Raw genomic sequence first — 25,765 nt, forward strand, 5'->3', positions numbered from 1 at the left:
GTAATTGTCAGCTCTAATTACCTGGCGGATTCTTAAAGACATCAAGATTACATAGCATAAGTGTGTTAGCTTAACGTGTTGCGTGTTAGAATTACATTTTATTATCAATCTAATAAGTGAAGATTTGAGGTTGATGTGAAACATTTGAAATGTGTCACAGAGGGAGACAGAGAGAGACTTTTAGCCCTTGAGAAAAACTCAGTATCCAATGGCAACACATCAAGAAAAGATAGCAGGGGAAAATGCTTTGGCAAACATCAGAGAAGATTGCTTTGCAGGAGGCAGAGAAGGAATTGTGCAGAAAACAGAGAAATGGTTGAATCCATCTAGGGTCAATTGCTGAAACTTTGGTTTGTGCTTTTCAGGTCGCCCACATCAAAACTCCAAAGCAAATAGATGAGTTTATTGAAATCCAGAGCTCAACAGGGACATGGTACCAGCGCTGGTTGGTCAGATTCACGACCATGTTCAAACAGGTATGGAGCATGAGGACCATCCCACAAGAGCTTTCAATGTGTTGAGATTCTGATTCATATTCACAACATCCCTCGGGTTACTGTGTAGGATAAATGGGCCTGGGCTCTGGTAGTATTTGCTATACTCCCCTAACCCCGATCTTCACCCTGTCTCTTCTTAACCCAAGCCACCAACGAGTTCCTGAACTGATTAGCCATACACAGCATATCAGTTAAGCTAATATGGGTCAGATCAGAGCATACAAGTATCTGATTTCCCTTCTATTTGCACAAACAGAGAATACCATCCCCAGTGAATGAATTAAAATTCTATCTGCTTAATGTTGCTGCTTGCTAAGGCTGAGTCTCCAGCATTATAATATAAACATTTTGGCCAGCTACGGATTTCACACCTGCCATTCTGCTGCCCACCACGACAGCCCAGAACTTAATAGCAGCTGTGGGGTTAAACCTAGATTCTTAGGCTCCAGAAGCACAAGCTCCTTCCACTTGAAGTAAACAAGAATCTCCCTTAGCTGTTAGCAGTCTAGGTTCCATAAGACACAATTTAGTAGCTCCAGATCCATTTAGTGGAGGGCAGTGTTACATGTACACATTAGCCAGCTCATTACAGATATGCTTATACTGAAGGATACTGGAGCAAGGCTTCATGAACATTGTCCCTTCAGGTCCTCATATGTATCTCATGAATCTATCCCTGTGAACACAGTTTGGAACAAACACTGGATCAAAGCAGATCATCCATCTTCCCCAAATGAGCCCTCTTCACTGTTAATATTAAATTCATTATCTGGTCAGAAATGAATCTTTCAAGATCTCTGCTAGGATTTCTCTGTGACTGAAACCTTCCTGTGGATCTGTAGGTCTGGGACAACCTGTTGTATTGCTTGACAGCCCAGTACAGGATGAATACACTGATTCTGGCTGTGGTTTGGTTTTCAATGGCCTTTAGGTAAGTCCCTCCTCTAACTTTCTCAAGAAACAGTAGCCATCTGAGGGCTTAATTGTTGCAGTCAGGGTCCATCTACTATGAAATGTGCTCTCAGCTTTTGTGGGATTAACTGTGCATATAAATAAATTGCTACAAAAATCAAATTTTGTCCCCTTGATCCTATTTTAAAGAGACAGAGCCAGTGAAAAACTAGGCCATGGTCTACTAAGTATCTATGTTTTACTCAGTGATCTAACTGCCCATAACAGAGAGTTTAATATACCTTGAACAAACCAGGCCTTGGGGAAATGTTGGTACTGCATGGCTCAGTAGTCTTATATGGAGTCTTTCACTTCTAGGTCCCTTGTCTGAATCCTGTCTGTATTAGTAGTGTCGAAAAGTAATTCCTACCAGCTGGCTGGCTGTTCATTGGTCTGTGTCAACTAAGAGGGTGGATTTCAGTCCACTTAAGAACAAATAAGTGTCCACACTGGGGACACCACCCCCTGATCTGGTGATAAAGATGAACAAATAGTTTATAACAAAAAATGGTTTGTCCTTTTCTGTTCAGAGAACATCTATGAATGGATCATGGCTTTCCTGAATACAACCATGATTCAAAAGTATTAGAAAAATGTTAAATGATTTTCCTAAGCTCGGTGGCATGTACTATGCTGTTTAATTGTGATTAGTCACATACAGCACATGGTGTAGTTTCTGATCCTTGTGCAGCTGAATGTAACTTATGGTCGGATTTCTGGTGTTAATGCTCCTGGGAAGTGAATTTACAATTCTCTTTTATGGAGAATTAGGGAATGTGTAGTTAATCTTTGCTTTCCACAAGAAGCCATCCTAATGCAACTTGATTGCACTTGTTCCAGAAGGTGAACGCAAAAGAAGCACAGACACGAAAAAGTGAATTTGTTAACAAAATTGGAATTCAATATATATTGAATATTTTTACTGTATTTACCCATCTCTTGTTGGCACCAATGGTGCCTTCTTCATTGGGAACCTCAACTGATAATTCAATAAGGGCTGAGAATTCCCTAGAGACTGAACTACCTGCTTGTCACTCCAAGGCAGGTTTTGCCATTGCCCATGACATTCCTGTGGTGTGGATAAATGGAAGACTTTGCTCTCCAGTCTGTCAGTCTGACACTTTCCCCAAGCACTAAATTTACCTAAAAGCATTGACAGAGAACCAAAAATTAGAGCTGCTTACAAGTCAGATATTGTCCAAAATATGTGTAAACTTTATCCTGAACATGCCCCTTTCCTCTCCTTGCTGCAGTTACTATGGCCTTACTGTCTGGTTCCCTGACATGATCCGATATCTCCAGAATGAGGAGTATGAATCCCGACTGAAAATCTTCGAGCGGGAACATATAGATCACTTCACCTTCAACTTCACAGTGGAAAACCAGATCCATAGGAATGGGGCATTTGTCAATGATAAGTAAGTGAATGTGACCTGATTTCCTTTATATCTGGGGGGTGAGGGCATATGGTTCAATAAAACTTGGCACATATCATTTCTAGAGAAAGAGCTGAAATTTTCAAGCATTTGAATGTTCCCCAGGCTTTACCTCATACTAGTAAGGGGTAGCAGTGGATTGGACATTCTAGATCAGGGATCGGTAACCTTTGGCATGTGACCCGTCAGGGAAAGCTGCTGGCGGGCTGGGCCGGTTTGTTTACCTGCAGCGTCTGCAGGTTCAGCCGATTGCAGCTCCCACTGGCCGCTGTTCACCGTCCCCAGCCAATGGGGGCTGCGGGAAGCGGTGCGGGCCGAGGGATGTGCTGGCTGCTCTTCCCGCAGCCCCCATTGGCCTGGAGCGGTGAACTGCAGCCAGTGGGAACCGCAATCGGCCGAACCTGCAGACACTGAGGTAAACAAACCAGCCCGGCCTGCCAGGTGCTTTCCCTGATGAGCCGCGGGCCAAAGGTTGCCAATCCCTGTTCTAGATCATTACTAGTCTGGGCATGTTGGTGATCACCAGTTCATGACTCTCTGAAGTTTTAGAATACAGCCAGTTTTTCAAACTAATTAGACAGGCAAATGCTGCAACTGCATGTGCAAATTGGGTAATTACCTGGGTAAGTTGCCAGTTAAGCATGTTTACTGTTTGTACACACAGGTACCTGATTTAAGCATGCAGTTACAATAACTGCATGCAGAAATTAGACATGCATGTCTACTCAAAACTACATACCTTGGCCGTTGTTTGAAATCCTGAAATCTTGGCTATTAAGTTGCCATTCCATAGCAAGGCAGTCTAGCATTTAGTGGTACTGTATAAATAGGGCCCTCAGCATCAGGTGTGTCATACAGTCCCTTTCATGTCATGCTGCCAACTTCCTAGGAAATCTAATTGCTCTTGTGGCTGGGGCCAGACTAAATGAACATTTAGGGTCAGGCAGAGAGGAATGATAGTCCAGTGGTTACGTTCTATCCTGTGACCTGTGAGACCCAAGTTAAATTCCCTGATCTGCCACAGACTTCCCGTATAACCTGGAGTGAGTCACTTAATCTCTCTTAGTCTCAGTTCCCTGTCTGTACAATGGGAGCAATAGCACTAGCAATAGCTCTTGGGATGATGTGAAGATAAATCAATTAAAAGGTTGTGAGGTGCCCTTGAGGGCCATAGAAGTACCTCAGCTAGATTGTGTCAGGTCCTACTTACGCCACCTGTAATTGCCATTCTTATAGTATTCGTGCCTGCGGTGCATGTGGTCTGATCCCTTGGAAACACTCCTGGGGAGAAACGGTGCCACATAGGGTATGGCAAGGGATGAGGAAGAGGTGGGCCCATGATCCTATCTCAATTCTCTACCATCAGGCTGGCAGCAACAAGGGAGTGTATAAGCACTTCTGGTCTGAAAACACATGCGTGTGGATTTGAATCTCATTTTCTATGAATCCTTATGCCTGTGACCGTGACATCTGTTTTCAGCATATATGTTTTGCCAGTTGAACTTAGTCAGCTGGATATTTGAGAAAGGTAAACCCCAAGCCCCTAGTAAAGCCATGGACACAGCCAATGAAACATTATGTAAATTAATAGTGGAAAGGATATTTGTAGGAACCATCTTTTTGCATTATTCACCCAGCTAGGCATAACCCTCATTCTGTGGGAAACACCACGTGCAAACCTATGGAGCATCAAGGGCAGCTTTCTACAGATCATGTGGTCTTTCTACTCTGCTCTCTCTACACCCTAACCTATTTATCCGCATCTCCAGTCCTAAAGAAGTGTGTTTGAGGAATTCCTTTCCCAGAATTCGTCTTCTAACAGGCTCACATGTCCTTGTGATGGGACCTTCTTCATCTGGGACCAGTGCATGTGGAATCAGAGCAGGCATTGCTTTCCTGGGCCTCTTTGGATCCAGAGGTGGCTTTCTTCTCTTTCCTTAGGACACACTGACATCTAGTGGTCCTGGGCAAGAAAGATTTGTTTTCTTTTTAAATATACTTTCCACTTTTGCTTCCTGAAAGCCAACACTTCTGTGCTCCCTTAAAACCATTATTTACCATGGCCACCATTCCGCACAATCCCAGTCAATATGAGTTTTGCCATTGCCTTTGTATCTGACTCACAAACTTCTCCCACACCCACCCTTGCCAACTCAAAACAAAATATATTGGCCAGATCCTTAGTGAACGCTTTAAAGTCAACGGAGCTATGCTGATTTACACTAGCTGAGGATCTGACCCTATGTAACTGTCAAGACATGTATTCGTCATCACTGTGATCAGTTTGTATGTGGTATCTCTTTTCCCTACCCTGGGTCTAGTTTTTCTTTTTGGTCTTTCTGGGCTGAAAGCTCTTTGGGGCAGGGACTGTGTCTTCTTCTGCATCTGTGCAGCATGGAGAATGTATTGGGCACTACCGCAATATAAACAATGAAAATCATGGGGGGAGGGGCTGTGACGGGGCAGTGTGCCACACCCCTGTCTTTTCCACAGGCTGCTCGAAGACCTTTTTGTTTGTAAATGCCACTGTATAGTTAATTTTCGGTGTTTTAATCCCTCCGCCGTACATAACAATGTCTCTACACCTTTACACGCTGTATCTCAACTTTCTAACTCCTTCTCCAAAGGGTGGGGAATTAAGGTGACTCTACTTCCGAGGACTTCCTTTGTTGGGCTCTTGTAGCTTTCTGGTTGGTTTGTTTCTCTCTCCCATTTTCTCTTCCTCCCCCAAACCCTCCTTCCTGTGCCCTTTTGTACAGCTTTCCCTGTTAATGCCTAATTGGCTCATTGATTTACTAGCTCCAATCTGGCCTGGTAATCAGGTACACCTCTGTCCAATTAGGCCTTTTCTAGTGGAACCTAATTAGTACAAACAGTGACCAGGGTGCTGACTCAAGTGCTAGCCCTCAGCACTCTGTTACAGGGACCATGTCCACATGTCTAAATGGAAATTCACCCCATCGCCTTCTAGGTGTTACAACATAAATTACTCACATACTTCCAAACAGACTTAGACTCTCTAAAATCTAAGCTGCACATGTGTGTCCTGGGAGGAATACATTATGGACCCAGAGTTACCATCCTACAATCACATTTTGTTTTATTCCTAGTAGTTGAAAACTACATGGCATTCCCTATCGCTATTGTCTGTTTCCATTTGTCAAACATTGTTTTGGGTTACTTCCATATGTTTCTAATGGAACTTGACATCAGTGTGGCCTTTTTATGGTTGCTTCTTTGTTTATGCCCAATCATCCTGGGTGAGACCACTACTGCAATAGGATGCAAATTCTCCTCTTCCCTCCCCAGAATCCAACCTAACAGGAAGTGTGTTCAGTGGTTAAAGTGCAGGGCATCCAGCCAGGACTCCTCTCTCTGCAACTGAGTAACTACATGACCTTGGATAAATCACTTCATTCCCTTTTGCCTTCCCACTCCTCCAGCTACCCTCTATTTAAATTGGAGATAATGTTGACTGACACTGCTGTGATGCTGTTGTGAAGCTTTGTTAATGGATGTCTGCAACGTGTTTCAGATGAAAAATGCTACAGAAGGACCAGTTGATAGACTCATAGACTTTAAGACCAGAAGGGACCATCATAATCATCTAGTCTGACCTCTTTCACATTGCAAGCCACAGAACCTCACCTACCCACTCCTGTAAAAGACCCCTAACCTCTGGCTGAATTACTGAAGTCCTAAAATCATGATTTAAAGACTTCAAGTTACAGAGAATCCACCATTTACTCTAGTTTAAAGCTGCAAATGACCCATGCCCAATGCTGCAGAAGAAGATGACCCCCCCTACCCTCCGGCCATGATCTTTGCCAATCTGACCTGGAGGAAAATTCCTTCTTGACCTCAAATATGACAACCAGTTAGACCTGAGCATGTGGACAAGACCCAACAGCCAGACACTTTGGAAAGAATTATCTGTAATAACTCAGAGCCCTCCCCATCTAATGTTCCATCACCAGCCATTGGAGAGATTTGCCACTAGCAGTCGCAGATCAGCTACCTGCCATTGTAGGCAGTCCCACCATACCAACCCCTCCACAAACTTATCAAGCTCAGTCTTGAAGCCAGTTAGATTTTTTTCCCCCCACTACTCCTTTTGGAAGTCTGTTCCAGAACTTCACTCCTCTGATGAAGGAATCAAAATGGTTATTGGTCTGGCCTATGGGAACTTACGACAAAACCCTGGGCAGATCCAAGGCTGTTTGGTAGCACAAAGAATTCCTTTAGACTACAATACAATAGAGTGTCTTTTGGATCTGGCCATAGAAAGTAAATAGACTACGCCCCAAATACCCCCCATCCCACAATCTTTTTTGTTTGTAAACTACTATGAGGGCACAGTTTTTTGTATCTGAATTCTCATAATGCAAAATTAGAATATAGGATATGGCCCAAGGATGTGTGTATGTGAGAGAGAAAGAGAGAAAGAGAGAGAGAGAGAGAGAGAGAGACAGAGAGAGGGGATATTATGGCAATTTCAATGATGTGTGCGGGTGCGTGTGCGCATGCGAGTACAGGTATTAAATGTTCTTCCCTTTCAGCCCTCCCTGCATGTTCTTTTGCCTTCCTGGTCCGGCTTTGCATCTGGACAGGCTGATGCTCTTCAGCATTTGTGAAAGGAAATAAGCTTCATTTCCCTTCTGCTGTAACCTGGCAAGTGTTTCAGCCACAGTTAATATAGTTAGGTATTCCTTGGTAGCACTTGGGAGTAGCTTCAGAACTATTATCTCCCCACTAGGGAGCAGCCACACGCTGGATGGCAGGACTGGGACAGTGTCTTGGTGAAGGGACTGGGAGCTTGATTGTGCAAAGGGCTGATTATTCAGCTGAGGTGCTGAATGTCCTCAGCTCCTCCTGACTTTAGGGAGCATCAAGGACACTTGGCACCTTGTAGGATTGAGCTCTGGGTGGGGATGTGACCAGACATTCATCTCTTTGGGGTGAAAGGAGCCGTCAGCCATGTGATTAAGGGTTAGCCCAGTCCCTGTTTGGTTCTTTCCTAGTGCAGTAACTCACTCAGAAGCTGCTCAGACTGTGTTTCAGCACTACCTGTATCACATCCTGATATGACTTGTCTCCATTTTCCCGTCAGCCCTTGGCTGTGAGTTAAAACCCCACTGGACGCCATGCAACTGCTTTATAACTCCTTGAAAGATGACTGTTCAGAAATCAAACTGCCGGGAGAGGGCTCTTTACAGGCCTTGGAGAGTAAATGCCTCACAGACTATTACTGAGCAAATGCAAATCAGCCTCAGTTTCGCTGTAACCCCTGAGACCTTCCTTATGGAACATAGAGCTTGATTAGTCTTCATGTAATGTTTGAGCATTAATAATGTCTTTTTGAGGCCTCTGTTGAGAAGCATGTAGCATTAATTTAGTGGAGTAAAAACATCAAACTAGCAGATGCTCAATTAAACTAAAGTGCTGGATCTTTATTCAAAGCTTTTTATCTGGTGCCTGCCCTGGTCTCATTAGTTTGGATGATAACACTTGCACTTACACATACATACTCTTTTACATCTTCTAAGCACTCCCCACATATTAGCGAATAAATTTTCACAATACCCCTTTGAGATACTGTAGGCAAGTAAGAATAGTGTCACCCATCTAAGAAGTGGGTAGCAGATGTCAGGGCCTTGCAGGTTGGCTTCCCATGACAGGAGAAATCAGCGATGCGGAGCCTGAGTATATTCTTAGTTTAAATTGTTTTATTTAAACTACACACAGTAGTCCTTGAACAGAGGCAGTCGCAAACAACATGCAGGTGAATCCCTTCTTCCAAAAATCTCAGCCCAGGACCAATGCCTCATTCCCAGGAAGCAATTCTGCTTGAAGAATTGACTCTAGTTGAGAAATTAAGGCAAGAAGAAAACCTGATTGCTGTTTGCAACAGCCCCGCAGAAAGAAACTACATCACAACACTAATAACAATGCTGCATTTCTTCCAGAAATGAATAGTGCTCGCACGATAAGGAAAAGAACTTTGGAAACAACGTGTAACAGTGCCATCTGGTGATTCCCTCCATCATATTGTACAGATGGGGAAAATAAGGCACAGAGATGTTATCCAAGGCCACAGAGAGAAACAGTGGCAGATATGGGACTGGAGATTAGGTGTTTGTGCCTCTGAGACCTCATGCTTAGCCCAATAGATCTAATGGCCTCTGATAAAGGATATTTTTATTTACCCTTGGCAAGGGGATGGGAGGAAGAACAGGGACAAGAGGCTCTGCCCAGGGACAGAGAGAGTGCTATGCATTGCTGCTGAGTGATACCTTCTCCAGCTGATCCAGCAGCAGTATTGATAGGAGCTGTATCCAGTCCTCCTTGGCTGAAAGGGTGGATTGGTTTGATGTGAGGACTCTGAGGAGTGAAGCAGGTGCAGGGAATCCTAGATGACATATTTCTACTAAAACAACCCCTTTCTTGCATTCACAGAACACTTTTCCTCAGGAACAATCCCATAAACAACCATTGTCACTCTGTGTGACCACAGCATTTGCACGTTAGGAAGTTATTTGAAGGGTCACTGAGTGCTTTGTGCTTACTCACTGTTACTTGGGGTGGCTTCTTTTCCTGCCCTGCAGATTTACTAAGATGAAATTCAAATATGTGACATTTGAGGACGTGCTGTTTGAGGAATGCTATTTTGAAGATGTGACAGCCATCGAGACCTTCTTCAAAAACTGCACCATTATATCCACTGTCTTCTATAACACTGGTAAAGGGATTCCTGGCTTGGTCTAGTCTGTGGAACAATGAGCATGTCTGATTTGTGGTGAATGGTTTGTAGTGGTGCTATAGAAGTGCGTGTGTTGGGCTGTGACAGTGATCAGGGAATAAGAAGGGGGAAGTCAAACAAGAGACCAGTTGTGGTGTTAGCTCTGTGACTATGGTGAACTTCTGTAGAACCAGGTGTATATACTACAGTTGCCTTAAAATGTAAGATGAACTAGGATTTTCCCATTTTTCAAGACCCGAGCTTATCATTCCATGCACATATGTGTCTGAGTCACAAAATTTACGTTGAGATCAGGATTTTGCCAGAGGTTAAGACTGCTTCCATCTGTAGCTTCCATCTCATCTTTAGTTTCAGGTAGCACTTGATGAGGGCTTAGAGCAGATCAGACAGCTGAATTCCCAGCCTTCCTTGATTGCACTGCTTATGGTGTCATTGACTGTTGAATGACACCATAAGCAGAAATCCAGAAAAAATGAATTCAGACCTTGGCAAGTTAAAGTAATAGGGGAACTGATTAAACAATTTTGGCTGAAGATAGTCATTTTTCAGCCCATATCTAGCTTCTGATTTGGGATCTCAAGCAGCTTAACTAATTTAATTGATTCACTTATTAATTTAAAAAGAGCTTTTCACTTCCCCTTTAACTGAAAACAAACCACTGGATGATGGAAATTGCAGACGATAGCACTAGCTCCTGGGTTATTGCTCATCACTGGTTGAAATGCCAAGCAATTAGGGCCAAATTATGTCTGCTCCAGCATGGGTGCATTAAAAGGGTGCTCCTCTTCCCTCTAGTGCAAAGGGCAGGCATAATGCTGTAGCCAGCACTCCCCAAGCACTGAAGGGTAGGGAGATGATAGACCTGCTGACAGCACTGAAGAACCCAGAGGAAGCTTTATGAGGCAGTTTGGGTGTCTGTGCACAACCCCATTCCCTGCATATCAGCTAATGCAAAGAGGTGTACAGGCTTATATCTGTTCTACATGTGTTGCATACAGTGGCCTTTCACATATTATGCCTGCTTCTGGCTACTCAGGCATAATGCCTCCAGCTACCTCCACTCAGGCAGGGAACACCTTTCCACTCTGATGTACCTGCATCTAAACTGAGCTCTGAGAATGTACCTTTATTCCCAGCTGCTGTTGCTGCTACGTTGAGGGTCCAGTCTTTGTCTCTTGCCTTCTCAGATCTTTATGAACACAAATTCATTGAGTGCAGGTTTATAAACTGCACCTTCCTGGACCAGAAGGAGGGATGTCACCTGGACTTCGAGCAGGAAAACGACTTCCTAATTTATCTTGTCAGTTTCCTGGGTAGTTTGTCCGTGTTGCCTGGCAACATCATCTCAGCACTGCTCATGGACAAAATAGGAAGGATAAAGATGATTGGTGAGTGAAGATGATGGTCAACTGACATGTCAACAGCTGGGTGCGTGGATGACCCTGGGCATGATAAAGGCATACTGTGAATACACAGGTGTCTGTTTCTGTGCGCACAAATGAAAAATGGTCCGGCTAAGTGGGCAATGAGTCACTCCAATACCAAATAAAGCAGAGGAGTCAATGGTTCAGTGAGTAGGGCACTAGATGAGCACTTAGGGCACCTGGGTCCTATTTCATAGATTCCAAGGCCAGAAGGGACCATTGTGATCATCTAGTCGGACCTCCTGTGTTACACAGGCCATAGAAATGTATCGCTCTGCAACTGACCCACTGTAATAACTTGCACAAGTCACTCCCCCTCTCTGTGCATCTCCACTCCCACCCTTTTTGTATTCTGTTTATTTAGACTGGCAGCTCTTCATGGCAAGGGTTGTCTCTCACTCTGGGTTTGCCCAGTACCTAGCATATGGGGCCCTGGTCTTAGTTGGGATCTCTAGGCACGGTTGTGTTGATAGTGATGCTAATGCTGATGCAGATGCCTGTATCATCCTTTGTGGTAGAGGCGAGACAACGCTTATTTGTAATTGATATAGAAAGAGATTCTTTACTATGGCTTTTGGACACAGAGAGGACCCTATAATTCTCTCTCAGGACCTCAAGCTCCCAAACTGAATAAACTCAGACTGTACCTAAATCCTGGACTGGATCAAGCATCCATGGACTGGATTACTGATTATGCTACATACTGATAAAGGTGTCACCTTCTTGTCTTGTGGGACTAAATCCTCATTTTATGTGACTGTGATGCATACACAGGGATTTTCTGATGTTGTTTCACAAAGTGGCCAGGTAATGTCATCTAGTGCCAATATAGCTTAATCACATGGTGGGATGGCAGCACCAAGCTGTATCAACATCAAAGTAAATTGAGAGCTCTTGTAATGGACATGGGACACACCCAACCAAACCAAAAGTGTCCTGTGAAAAAATTGGGATAGCTGACAAATGTTAGAGCTAAATAAAAATCAGAATTTCCTTACTGCAGGAAATTCTGATTGTTCAGCATTTCTTTTCATCCCAAATTGGGACAAAAGGTTGAACTGCTGAAACTTTTCACAGAATGAAAAGTTCTGAAAAAAATTTGAATTTGAAAAAAAAACCCTCACATTTTGTTTTGGCATTTTTTATCAAAACAAAACATTTTAATATGCCCAAGCTGAAATATTTCATTTTGGTTTGTTGAACTGATCCAAAATACTTCATTTCCGATCAGTTCAACATGAAACTGCATTTCCCTGTAGTGGTACATTGCTTCATGGGAGCTTTAGTTCAGGTTGCCTGAAGCCCCTATTATCCCCCATGGGCTATGCTCCCTGACCTACATCTCTTATGATATACCCGAAGTTATGTGACTCTCATGATGCACCATGTCACTTAGAGGAATGACTGTGTTGCATTGTGGGAGATGTAGTCTGGCCAGGCTCAGCCCATAGGAAAGAAAGGGGACCCAAACTATGATTCCCATGAGGCAATGTGCCACAACAAGGTAATTTAGTTTTATGTTGAACTGACCTAAAATGAAACATTTAGTGTCAGTTCAACAATCCAAAATATTTTGATTCAGTCAAACTGACCCAAAACAAAATACTTGGTTTTGGTTTTCCTGACAGGAAATAGAAACACTGGAAAATCATCCTAAGGGAAAATTCCCAGCTAGCTCTTGCAGATATTAACAGTGTAGCCACTATATCATTGAGGCTAATGAACGATGAATGTTCTCACTTTCTCCCTTGGGCTTGTGAATAAAATTAGAGCCCCTATGTAAATGTGCCAGACAGTTAAATAACATCTTTATAATTAAGGGAGACCCCAAGTGCTTTATACCATTGACTGCAAATTAATCCTGAGATTACTGATGAGCCAGGTGATTTGAATGCCATATAAACTGCCCTAACTCCTCACCCAAAACTCAAACCATTTTTCAGCTTCAACAACCTTCAGACAATTCTTCCCATTCATCAGTGTTCATGTTGACTTGCCTCTGCTCATCCTGGGTCCAGCTGGAACTCTGCAATACCACACGAAAGAACCCATGTGTGTGATATCTGCAGGGTGAGACTATTGGTGACATCAGCTTAGTACCAGATTTCCAGCCTGTTTCCTGGCCCCAAAGAGCTAGACAGCATCATTTGGGTGCTGAGCTGAGTCTTGTGGAGATCACTCATCTCTAGGGAGAAAATCCATCATCTGAAGACACTTCTTATTAATGGTGGATTTGGCTGCCCAGAGATGCCAAGAGAATGATGCCAAGCTTTCTCTCCTTACTTCCCCGGCAGGTGGCTCGATGCTGATTTCTGCAGTGTGCTGCTTCTTTCTGTTCTTTGGCAATAGTGAGTCTGCGATGATTGGCTTGCAGTGTCTGTTCTGTGGGACCAGCATTGCTGCCTGGAATGCCCTGGATGTGATCACCGTGGAGCTCTATCCCACCAGTAAAAGGTAACTATGCTCAGAATATTCTTCTCTTTGATTTCTATTCTCTGACTTCAGGCACAGCCACTCTCACATCTTAAGAACCCGTTATTGAGTTAAAATGTATGCGATGGAAGGGTTTGTTGTTTTTTAAAATCTCAGAGGTCCTACTTCTTCTGTGGCTACCTTTGATCAGCACAGGTATTCAGAAGTAGAAGTGGGCAAATAACTGATTTGTTGGTTTGGTGGCTGTTCTGGAAAAAAAAAAGAATCAGAAAACCCCTAAACAGTTTGGGTCTAAATGAATCTAAAGATTTTCAGCACTGTGAGTGAATCAAAGAAAAGCCCATTTGGGGTCTGTTCCAGGGTAGGCGGGTAGGATTTGAAAGTGGGTCTCCTACATCTCTGGTAAGTGCCCTACCCACTGGGTTCAAGGTGATGTGGAGATGCAGATCAGGGGAGTGGTAGTAGCAACCCTACCTCCTCTTCCTCTGGCTGTTTTGTGAATGGCCAAAATGATCTGTGTCAAATTCACAAATCTTTTCCAGTTGACCAAAACTGCATTTTCTATCAAATAAACTGTTTTCCAAAAAACTGTGCCCAGCTCTATTCACTAGCCTTATTGTACATGTAATATAACTTGCGTACATGTATTTGCACAGGCAAGTGTAAATTACACACAGACAGAACTTGTATATGAAGACTCTGTCAATTGCATGCATGTGATTAGAGGACAGGTTGAAGCCCCTTTGGAAATGTGTCCTCCAGTTTCTTGTCACAGTGTACCACTCCTGATTATTTTAGCTTCCAGCTCTTGCAGACAACCCATAAAGATGTGGATTTGGGAGATGAGGCACCGTATTCAGGTTTCAGGAGTGAGTTTTTGAGAGAAGAGCCTGCCTACATCAGGATAGTGACAAGTCTCTTCTGCCCTTTTCAGTCTATTGATGACGGCTGTGAGGGAAGTACTGGGACTGCACTGTGACAGCAGTGGGCTCAGCTGCTGGGTGAATCAGGGTGTGTGGGAGCACTCTGACTCTCCAGAAGTTACTCACTCTAACCAGCACTTGGAGTGGCTTTGATAAGCTCTAGAGTAAGCTGTGCTCATCGCTTTATGTCCACAACCAAACATTTATCCATGACGTGAACTTGGTGGTTTATTTGTAATGAAAGAGGTGCCAGGGCTCAAGTAACTTTTTTACTTTCATAAGTATTGCAGCAAGCCCAGAGGTGCCGGGGCTCTGAACTGCCAAGCCCAGAGGTGCCGGGGCTCTGAACTGCCAGGCCCAGAGGTGCCGGGGCTCTGAACTGCCAAGCCCAGAGGTGCCGGGGCTCTGAACTGCCAGGTCCAGAGGTGCCGGGGCTCTGAACTGCCAGGCCCAGAGGTGCTGGGGCTCTGAACTGCCAAGCCCAGAGGTGCCGGGGCTCTGAACTGCCAAGCCTAGTGGTGCTGGGGCTCAGCTGAGGCACAAATTAAGCATTGTGTGAACTCCAAGAGATGGTGGTGTGGAAATAAATAAAGGCTCCCAAATATACCCTGCCTTTCCCCCCCAAAAAAGCTCAGGGGCATTCATTCAGTCTGGCTCCAGTTACTTGCTGGGAGCATAGACTCTGCATATCAGATCAGACTGTTGGTCTACTCAGCCTGCCATCCTCATGCCAGCAGTGGTCAGTATCTGATTTTTCAGAGGAAGTTGGACGCTCCATGACATGCACCTGAGTAAATGTTCAAGTCTGCACTTGTGGGGATGGGGAAATTCTTTGTTGACAATTGCTGGCGAACAGCATGTGCTCTGATGCATGAGGTTCCATTAACTTCCATCGTTCAAACCAATCTTCATTAAGAGCGTAACCATTACCACACTGGATGACAGCAGTACCTGCTGCATCATCCTATAATTAGAATAGGAGCTGCTAGTATTAGAGGAGTCGTGCAATGACACAACTCTCCTTTACCGATGGTGGAACCAACCAAATAACCCGCAGTCCCTGTCTGACTCCTAATCACCACTTTCTGCTCTTCCTCTCCTGCAGATCAACAGCCTTTGGCATCCTCAACGGTCTCTGCAAGGTTGGTGCCATCCTGGGGAACTCTATCTTTGCCTCCTTTGTCGGGATAACCAAAGTGGTTCCCATCCTTCTGGCCTCCTCTGCGCTGGTTGCAGGAGGGCTGCTAGCCCTGAGGCTACCAGAGACTCGAGAACAGGTCCTGATGTGAGAAGTTGGGCAGCAGGGAAATGAAGAAGAGCTACAAAAAAGAGCCATGTCTAGAAAAATCAAAATGTCCATTTATCCTTTTCTGCGGATACCTCAGATATGGGGAGGGGGGAAAACAACCCCTAATTTAAGACCATTTCCCATCCATGATTGGCTCTTTGCAACCAGGGTACATACACACTGCAGCACTTTGCTCATTTGCTTTAGATCCAACCCACACTGGGGAGAGACTGAGGATCTGTCCTTCCCATGCATGCATGGGCATAACTGACACAAATATTAACAGCAGCACTGTGTGTGCAGGAATCAAGGGGGAGAACAGATTCAAACCCTTATATGCCCTGGATATTGCAAGAAAACATCTGCATTTACAAGCTGTCTTGGCTTGCAAAAGAACTGGAAGATAGTTAACAACCCAACTCTGCTGAGGTTAGGTCTAGCTTTGGGGGGTCAAGATTTCCAAAAATGACTAGTAATATGGAATATCTTGATTTTGGGGGGCCCAATTTGAGACACCTTTCAGGGGCCGGATTTTTAGAGGGTAAGTGCTCAGTGCTTTCTGAAAATCAGACCCCTTTATATTATCTCTAGTTGGGCACCCAGAATCACTAGTCATGTTCTTGAGCTGGGATTTTTTTAAAATAAAAATATATCCTATTTCAATTTCTAATTTTAAATCTCTATATTGTTCTCACCAAGAAGAATCTAAAACTAAAACAAAACTAAAAACCAGTCCCACTAACCCAAGACATCCAGAGCAATCCCTAGGAAGAGATGTTATTCTTGTCTAGTCAACAGTTCTTTAATGGTGTTGATTTTAGGATATTTGTATAATAGGATTTTTTTTCTGCCTAGTTCTGTTTAAGAGAAATTGGCATGATGTTGGGGATTCTGCAAACCAAATGTGTATATATTATGCGGTGTAAATAGGGGACAATTTTTGTTTAAAGTCTAGAGGATGGTAACTACTAGAATTTACCAGCATTTTAGCCATATTAGTTAAGGAAAATGATGTGTGAGTTTCCTATAGATTTGGGTCTTATTGAAGCACTGTAAGCACAATTATTTATAGCTTTTTAACCTGATGTCTAGAGAATGCACTTAGCAAACTTTCATTGTACAGTACATTTAATTGTCTGTTACGTGGGATAATGAAGTTTTAAATTCTGTAAAGATCATTCTTGGAATTCCTATGATTCTTCATTATATGACTTTGGCTTTGCCACACAACTAGACACAAAGTGATACAGTAGAACCTCAGAGTTATGAACACCAGAGTTACAAACTGACTGGTCAACCATACATCTCATTTGGAACCGGAAGTACGCCCTCAGGAAGCAGAGATAAAAAAATGCCACTACAGTACAGTACTGTTCTGTTGTTAAATGTAAACTACTAAAAAAAAAAAAGGGAAAGTTTAAAAAAAAGATTTGACATGGTAAGGGCACGTTTCATTTAAATTAAGGTGGTTAAAAGCAGCATTTTTCTTCTGCATAGTGAAGTTTCAAAGCTGTATTAAGTCAACGTTCAGTTGTAAACATTTGAAAGGACAACATAACGTGTTCAATGCCCGTTCCCCAGATGTTCGTAACTCTGAGGTTTTACTGTACACGTTCAGTTGCATTTTTGGATATATATATATTTTGGAAGCAAGAATGAAAGGCAAAAAAATAAATCTTCCGCTGCTCATAACAACATAGATAATGCTAATCAGACCATTAGCAGGCACAGAGGCGGGCTGGCATCTAATGGGACCAGATGAGTCATGGGAAATTTGTGTCACTTATGACAGTTTGTGACATAAAAAGCTGTTTGGTACTATTGCCACTGTCAAGTTTGATGGAGAAGTGGCACAGTGCAAAGGAAAATCAAGGTTCCCATTTGTGCTTTTAAAAATCACTGGTTCACATTTGGATCCAAGCTGAAAATTGACAAAATCCACAAGGATTTCCCCTTTACCAACAAGGCAGCAGTGAAATGAGTTATAATGCCACAGTTACCATACAATAATGCATCTTACTGTACAGAAACTACTAGGGATGATCACTAATTTGGCTAACAGTTCACTAGAAACTCACATGCTGATTGGATTCTGGAGTTATGGGGATCACTTGCTCTTTCTTTTGCCTTTTTCCCCATCCACCCACTGAGTTGAACTGCCTTGTCCACGTCCTCCCTCTCCTCTTTCATGACCTCCAAAAGCCATATTGATCTCCCCACTGGGTCCCCTGCCTTTAAGAATAGGAAAATGGCCACTCTGAATCCCCTATACCTGGGGTTAAAGACTTTAAAGTCTAACTCCTCTGCTGCACAGAGGCAGTTATATATAAGCAGTAACTCACATTAATATTGTCCCCTGATAGCTGCGGGATTCATTCATGGCACCACTGTAAGGACTATATTTTCTACAGTAGAAGTATACAGATATATGTAAATCATGGGAAGCAAATGTTTCTGTGACTTCTTGGCCCTGACACTAAATCTCCATTGGGTTTCACTGTTCTGTGGTCAGCTCAAGCAAGGAAATTGCAGTACATAATTGTGAAACTCTCAGGTTACAACTGGCTATGGATTTTTCAGATTTAGGTTGAGGTTTATGAAAGTGATAAAATCATGAGCTGCTGTAATAATTCTAGGCTTCTTATGCCTCGTGTCTTCAGCTTACAGATAGCTTTGAACCCTTCTCTACTAGTCTTCGAAAGGGCTAGGTCCAGCTTTCTTCATGCACAGCACCCGGTCCCTCGGAAAGACTGAAGCTAATGCTGCTATGTCCTTTTAAATATGGCAGCAGTACACGGGCACCTCCTTAACCCCTTCTCTGCTGCTGAGGATTGTGTCCGAGAAAGCAGCGTTCCCTAAAAAACATCCCATCCTTGCCCACTGCTGGAGGTAGACATGTACTTCAGCACTGAAGAGATCACAGACTTCCTTGTGATTAAACCACTATAGGGCGACTCACTCCATTTGTCTCGGTGTACTTAGGGAGAATGTTTCATGTTCTGGGTGATTGTGTTGCATCACTCTGTGATGTCGAGTTCATCTCTATTTATTTTACTAGGCATTGTTAGTCAGGTAAGTATGTAGTGCTGGGACATTCAAAAGTACTAACCTGACCCAATTGTGTTCTGCACTGACTTTGTACAATGACTGTAGCCACAGTGTTTATATTGAAAAACCCATCAATTCCCTCCTGAGGAGGTGGAAACTGAGAGCTTCAGTTATTGGAAATGGGGAAGTAGGAGATGGTCATTGAAACTTTAGAAGCCTTTCTTCTTCCAGGGATTAATCTTCCCCAGAGTCTGCATGATGGAAGTTTGGATTCCATAGGTTTGTGGGGACAAAATACTAAGCAGTAGACAGTGGGTATCAGGCTTACACTAGCCAGGGACATCAGCTAGATGATATAAAATGCCTGTTGCCTCTCTAATGACTATGAATCAATCACTCAGAGGTGCACAGGATGCTGCCCTTGTATCTTGATGGATGGTACAGTTCTTGTCTGTGAACTTTGGATGAGGAGTTCACCAGCCCAATTCTAACGTGAAAGCTTAGACACACACTGCATCTGATCACTAATATCACAATAGTCTGAGAAGGGATGATACAATGCTAGGGATATAACAAAGACTGTAGCATGGGGAAATAAAGCCTTGTTTGTTCTTATTACAGAGATCTGTCAAATCCCTAAATACACCCTCAGCACATCCTGTTTTTTGTTCACCTGCAGCCCAATTATCTCCCTGTAAAGCTGCACCCAACCATCCAGTGATTTTATCCTCACCTTACTGCCTTGTAGTTTTTAATTAGACTTGGGGCCAAACCAAAATGCTGGATCTGCGCGTATGCTGAACTTTGGGAATGTTTGGAAACAGATCTGAATTTTGAGCTGCTGCCAACTCCTTTTCAGAATCAAAACCGTGGATCCCAACAGCCCTGTATGTTGGGAAAGTTCTGATTTGGATCCAAATTGTGTGGACTGGGCCCATCTCTACTGTTAAATCTTTTCCATATGTAATTTCTCAGACAAGACCAATATTTTACCTGCCTATTTCTGGTATTTGCTACAGTTAAAGGTCATCTCTAGTCTTAGAATGTCCTGGATACACTGGACCATCCACAGCGGGGACTGGTTCCTGGCTATAGGAAGCCCTCTTAGTGAGCTTCCTTTTCACTGAGTATTCGCTCCCCAAAGCAGTTAGAAGATTTCATAGACTTTAAGGCCAAAAGGGACCAGTATGAACATCTAGCCTTACCACAGGCAATAGGAATACATAATGAAGAGGGGGTTCTGCCTCAAACTCCATGGATCTCCAAGGATCAGCCAAAGGCCCATCTGGCTCTCTCCATTCACACAGTCCAGGGCATAATGGGTGAGACACATGCCCTACCACCTGGCCAGGAGAAGCGAAGCATGTAGAGAATCCCTTCTATGGATGACTCTAGGGGGTACAATCTGGCCCTCTGTGCTGACTTTTCCTAACTGTAGAGTGGAGTTGATGAGACTCACTGGCAACACAGGGGCATCCTGAGTCTTGATCCATTAGTGTTTGTAAGCATGCTGAGATCCTCAGGTGGGAGGTACCAGAGAAGTGCAAAGGATTACTATTAGTGCTGTTCTTCATCTTATTAGAATAAAGATGCCAAGGCACTTACTGGAGGATGCTAGTCTGAGCATCCTGGCCCCATTCTAATATGGAGAATTACATACTGCCTCCCTAAGTTCCCTGTTGCTTTAATTGAATAGAATACTCTCCATCCCTTTCTTTACCTTAGCTGTGCAGAGCTTCCTCTTGCTTAGAACTGCCTCATTCAACCCCAGTGGTGGCCACAGTTTGGCAGAGGGCGAGGTGACTTCTCTCTGTGTATACTGTCAGCTGTAATTCAGGACCGCTCTCTGAGACTTTAAAGAGGCAATATATGAACCTGTCATAAAATTATTACTGAAACATGAGCCACAGATCCAAAATCTGGAGCTAGATCCAAACTTCTTCTAAGTTGGTAGTGATCAGATCTGGGGATCCATTACAGAGATAGGATGGAGCCAGATCTGATCATGGGATTCTATTTGGGGACAAGTGCTCAGATTTTTAGTAATGGAATTTACTTTCCAGAAGACACACACACGGGGTGTTCAGGCCAATGTGTAACAGAACCCCATGCTCCATGTGTACTGGCAAATCTCTCTCTTACATGCTCACCCCTGAATCAGCAAAGGCTGCTTTTCGGGGGGAAACAAACCAGGAAGTGTGAGACAAACGAAACCAAACCAAACCCCCATAACTTCTTTGCTGTATGTTATTCTAGAGCTCTCTAAACTTGTATGCATTGTATGTTTCACTGTAAATAAATATCCAGTGTGGTACATTTAATGGAATGTTTCATGTAGATGTTCTCTCAGCTGACTCTGTATGTGTGAAATGGCCAATTCCATTTCCTTGGTTTCTTTTCTTTATTTTTTAAAAAATGTTGGTTTGATCCATGTCTGACTGTCACTGGAAAATGGAGTCATAGCAATGGACTTTGTTTTTGTTCTGTCACATTAAAATCTGGAAGAAATAAAACAAATTCTTGCCGTGTCCATGCTTCAATGTATAGCTCACCTTCTTCTACTAGGGCTGTAGCTGCTGACCGTTCACCTCAAAAATAAGGGTCTTCATTGTATGTAGGCTACCTGTATCCTCCCTGCCAATCTCAACTTGATTAAGTCTCATTCCTACCACTGTTTTGTCAGGTCTGATATTTTCTAATGTACTGTACAGAAAACCTCGTGTCTTGAAAGCAACCGATGGAGAGGGCACCCAAGAAAAACAATGACCTCCAGACACAGCAAAATTGTGTCTTATTGTAAGAAAAGACTTCATAAATAAACATTTCTCTTTATAAGCTAGTACCACTGTCACCGTGACTCAGTGGGTCACAACTGAGAATACCAAATTCAGGACAAACTGCCGAGAAACACAGCAGGACACACACCAAAAGTGGTGGTTATTCTCCCATAAGATATACCAAACCAGGAACAAAAGTAAACTTCTGTCTCACCGCACTGGCTAACAAGAAGTCAGAAAAGCAGTCTCCTTAGGCATTCCAGTCCTGGATTCAACACCCAAACACTAGACTTAAATATGAGTGGTTGTTTAAAACCAATTTCATCAAACAAAAGGGTTCTTCCGATCCACATACCCAGGTCAATATACAACTCAGTTCTTACCCAATAATCACGCTGTTGCCAGTCCTTTAGTATCTAAAATCTAAAGGTTTATTTATAAAAAGAAAATAAAGAAGGAAGGAAGGAAGGAAGGTGAGAGTCAAAATTGGTTAAAGGAATCAGATATGTACCACAATTGCAAAGTTCTTGGATCAGGCTTGTAGCAGTGATGGAATAAACTGCTGGCTTGTTAAGTCTCTGGTGCTTCCAAATCACTGGAAGGTCCTCAGTCCCTTAGTTAGAATGCTCCCATTAATATAGTCCTTAGTCCAGAGGTTTGAGAAGGGAAGAGGCAAATGGAGATGTTTTCAGGGCCTCTTATAGTTTCTCTCAGGTGAAGAGAAACTCACTGTGCAAAATTACAGGTAGCAGATGGTGTTTGGGGTCACATGGGCAAGTAACATGTCCATGCCTGATTTCGCTTGGTCACAGCAGAAGACATTACCTATATTCCAAATGAAATGTTCACAGGCAAGTCCATTAAGTGTAGATAGGCATATCCCATGGTCTATTGTGAGTTAAGTGTTCCTTGATGAGCCATTTAACTTGAATAGTCCCTTCAAGATGTGCAGGCTAAATACCTTGTGGGTGCTACCCAGGAGCAAACATATTTGAAATACAGGTATAAAGCCAATACTCAGAACTTCAAATACAAAAATGATACATGCATACGAACAGCATAATCATATTCAGCAAATCATAACTTTTCGATTGACACCTTACTTGACCCCCTTTGTACAAGATTTGTTGCAATTATATAACAGTGGTAGCAACAATGATCTACATGGTCATATTTTAATGAGATAACATCACAACCACCAATCTAAAACAAAGCTATATCACCATGGAGTCATCCATATTTTCCACCTGTAATTATGTGTAGACATGGTTTAGGACATGCAGATATCTAAATATTTAACTGTGCTTGAAAATCAGGTACGTAGACATCTAAGTGACATTTTCAGACTCAATTAATGGCTTTCTGTGCAAAAAGGGAGGCCAGATTGACAGACAGCAGGACACAGAGCTGTAGACAGACTAGCACATAGTATATATGTGTACACAAACATTGTAGCCATGTACATTTATTATTCATCACACAGCCCCATAATTGTAGAGGTACTTACAGTCAAATTAAAAGAACATATGCTACAAGGAACAACAATTATGCACAAGGAAGCATGGATATATCATCCACATGGAGATCAGAGCAGGAAGTCTGAAAAATAAGTGGGGCTCAGACACAGATTCAAGCTATATCTACTATATAGGATGGAATGCCGGGCCTGCCGCACAAAGTTCAGTTCTGGACATAAACTTCAGTGACGTTTACAAGGGCTTGGACCCAGGGTTTGACTTTGAACTATCTCTGATGTGGTGCTAATGAATTTAGTTTGCTGAAAGATGCTACAATCAGTGCTCAAGTTCTCTATCTACAGAACAGGTGCAACAACCTAAAGCGAATCAGAGAAACGTTCAAGGACAAAGAAACATAACACATTGCAACTGGAATAAATGAAACAAAGAGGTAGCTCCAGCTCGATTGGTAAGACAACTTCCCTAATCTGAGACTTACCCAGGTCCCTCAGCCTTCCAGTGGACTGCAGTTCTACGGGGTGAACCAAAGTGAGCATTTTTCTAAGTGAGCTGTTAGGGACTGAACTAAGCTGGTCTCAGCTGGAAGGCACCCTCGGAATATTCTACAATAACTGTGCCTGCAGGTAGGGTGCAGAGTTATGGAGTCAACATTTGATAAGCCCCTTATGTGTATTCTTTATTTATACAGGGGATTGTGCATTAGCAGCCACCATCAAAAAACATTTGCCTACCAGAGGCGGGTCTTTAAATAAAGGCCAAAGAGACTTGCACTGGAAGCCTTGGAGATGCTTTAAAGTGGTTCTTTCTGCAGGCTATTTGACATTCTGCATAAGGAAGAAATCTCAGTAAGTAGGAAAATCCCATATTTGAATTTGTAGACAGATTTGACACAGGCTCTGTACATATTGCTACCATCATCTGACCTTCTCCGGCTTCTCACTTAGTGGCTAGAAAGTGCCTCCTATTTTAAAACAGGCTGAGATTCTCATTAATCACCAAGAAATGACACAAATGTCTCAAATGTTTTCACTGTGGCACCTCACCCAAAGTGTGACTGTCACAGAAGCTTTGGAGAAAGAAATAACAGTGAAACTGAATCATTTTTACCAACTATTAAAATCGGGGGTAGGTCTAAACCATATACCTGAACTGTGAGGTGGTCTGAAACTAAATCTGGATCAAGATTATTGGGAAGCAGTCCCTTTGTTATTAGTGGCCTTGGATCTTAACACCCCTCTAATATGGAACTTTCAAAGTTGAGAACAGCTTCCAAATTTTGCAATTTTGAGTTTCTTTCTGTTTAAAAAGCTGGAAAGGGAGAATGATTGGCTCAGAGAATTTGCAATAGGAGACAGAGTCCTTGATTTTGAAGTTGTTGGCTGAAATTGAGCCCAATTTGGTAGCAATAAAAATCCTTGCCATGTGAGGGCTGCTCAGGGGGTCTATAGGAAATGAGTTTGTATTTCTCAGTGCAGTTCCTAGTGAGCAGGTGTCTACCACAAAAGAAGAACTGATTAAGTGATTTGCAACAGAAGCACTTTTTCTGCCACCTTCAATGCACTGAGTGGATTTACAGCAGCATACCATAACACATTATGAGCATAACAATATTTATATAGCAGTTTACATTTTTAAAGCACAGTGTAAAAATTAACCAATTACTACTCACATCTCAAAAGTTATAACTGAACTGGAGAACATTTTATTCTGTAGTACCTGCTTGGCCTGTTATAGTAAATAAAGACCATATGTATTTGTACACACATACACACATGGGCTAAACAGTTACAGACTTTAATTGCATTTTGTCTCTGCTGATTTTCTCTCAAATTCTTCCCCATCTTGCCTCTGAAATAACTTAAGTCTCTTTGGTACCACTAGATGGCAGCATGTACATACAAAATAGACTTCTGCTGGCCTACAAAGATCAGAGAAAAATCATCGTCTTCTTAGATGTATTGTGATAGCTCCCAGGACCTCTAGTCATGGGACAGGACCTCATTGTGCTAGGCACTGTATAAACAGAAGAAAAAGTTAGAAATATGCCAATATCGTTTAACATGGAAGGATGGAATTAGGATGGAACAAAAATCTCAGGGGATAGTCCCTCCCCTACAGGCTGAGAAGGGTAACCTTCTGGTGGAAAGAAAAGGAGTACTTGTGGCACCCTAGAGACTAACAAATTTATTTGAGCATAAGCTTTCGTGAGCTACAGCTCACTTCATTGGAAAGCTTATGCTCAAATAAATTTGTTAGTCTCTAAGGTGCCACAAGTACTCCTTTTCTTTTTGCGGATACAGGCTAACACAGCTGCTACTCTGAAACCTGTCACTACTGGTGGAGTTAATGTTGCTGTCCTAGACTTGCAGAGGAAACCAGTAAGAGGAGTTTTGTCCATTTCTCTTTTGATTATTCTCTTTAACTGGTTCATCTCTTTTCCTCCTCTATTCCATTTTTCCTTTGTGACTCACCCTCAAACACCCATCTTGGCAGGATGAATCTCACGCTCCCACCAGCCACAAAGGATGTGTGTGTGTGTGTGTGTACGCTCACAGAGAAGTGGGTTGTGGGAGGGAAATAATGGGACTTGCAGCCATACTAAGTGGCATAACAGAGGCAGAAGGATTCAGCCCAGGAGGCCAGATCATGCCCTATAGGTCTCATCATCCCTATACAGCTTCCCCTGTCTCTGAATACCCGTCATGCCCTTGGTCTCATGGTGAAATTACCAATGACAGTATTAACTCCTG

The 25,765-nt window shown here is 42.9% G+C and overlaps 1 protein-coding gene across 4 annotated transcripts in view; it reads left to right on the plus strand.

The window, feature by feature from the left end:
- Positions 1-21,277, plus strand: part of SV2B (synaptic vesicle glycoprotein 2B) — a 99,626-nt gene extending 78,349 nt beyond the window's left edge. For all 4 annotated transcript variants that reach the window (XM_048868201.2, XM_048868202.2, XM_075133187.1 and 1 more), the window contains exons 7-13: positions 366-476; positions 1,340-1,428; positions 2,702-2,866; positions 9,490-9,623; positions 10,832-11,032; positions 13,363-13,522; positions 15,530-21,277. In XM_048868201.2, coding sequence (XP_048724158.1) covers positions 366-476; positions 1,340-1,428; positions 2,702-2,866; positions 9,490-9,623; positions 10,832-11,032; positions 13,363-13,522; positions 15,530-15,713 — 1,044 coding nt within the window. In that variant the 3' untranslated portion in view covers positions 15,714-21,277. The remainder of the gene's footprint in view (positions 1-365; positions 477-1,339; positions 1,429-2,701; positions 2,867-9,489; positions 9,624-10,831; positions 11,033-13,362; positions 13,523-15,529) is intronic.
- Positions 21,278-25,765: the final 4,488 nt, after the last annotated feature.

This window comes from Caretta caretta, chromosome 10 (genome assembly GCF_965140235.1).
Source record: "Caretta caretta isolate rCarCar2 chromosome 10, rCarCar1.hap1, whole genome shotgun sequence".
Taxonomy (NCBI): Eukaryota; Metazoa; Chordata; order Testudines; family Cheloniidae; genus Caretta; species Caretta caretta.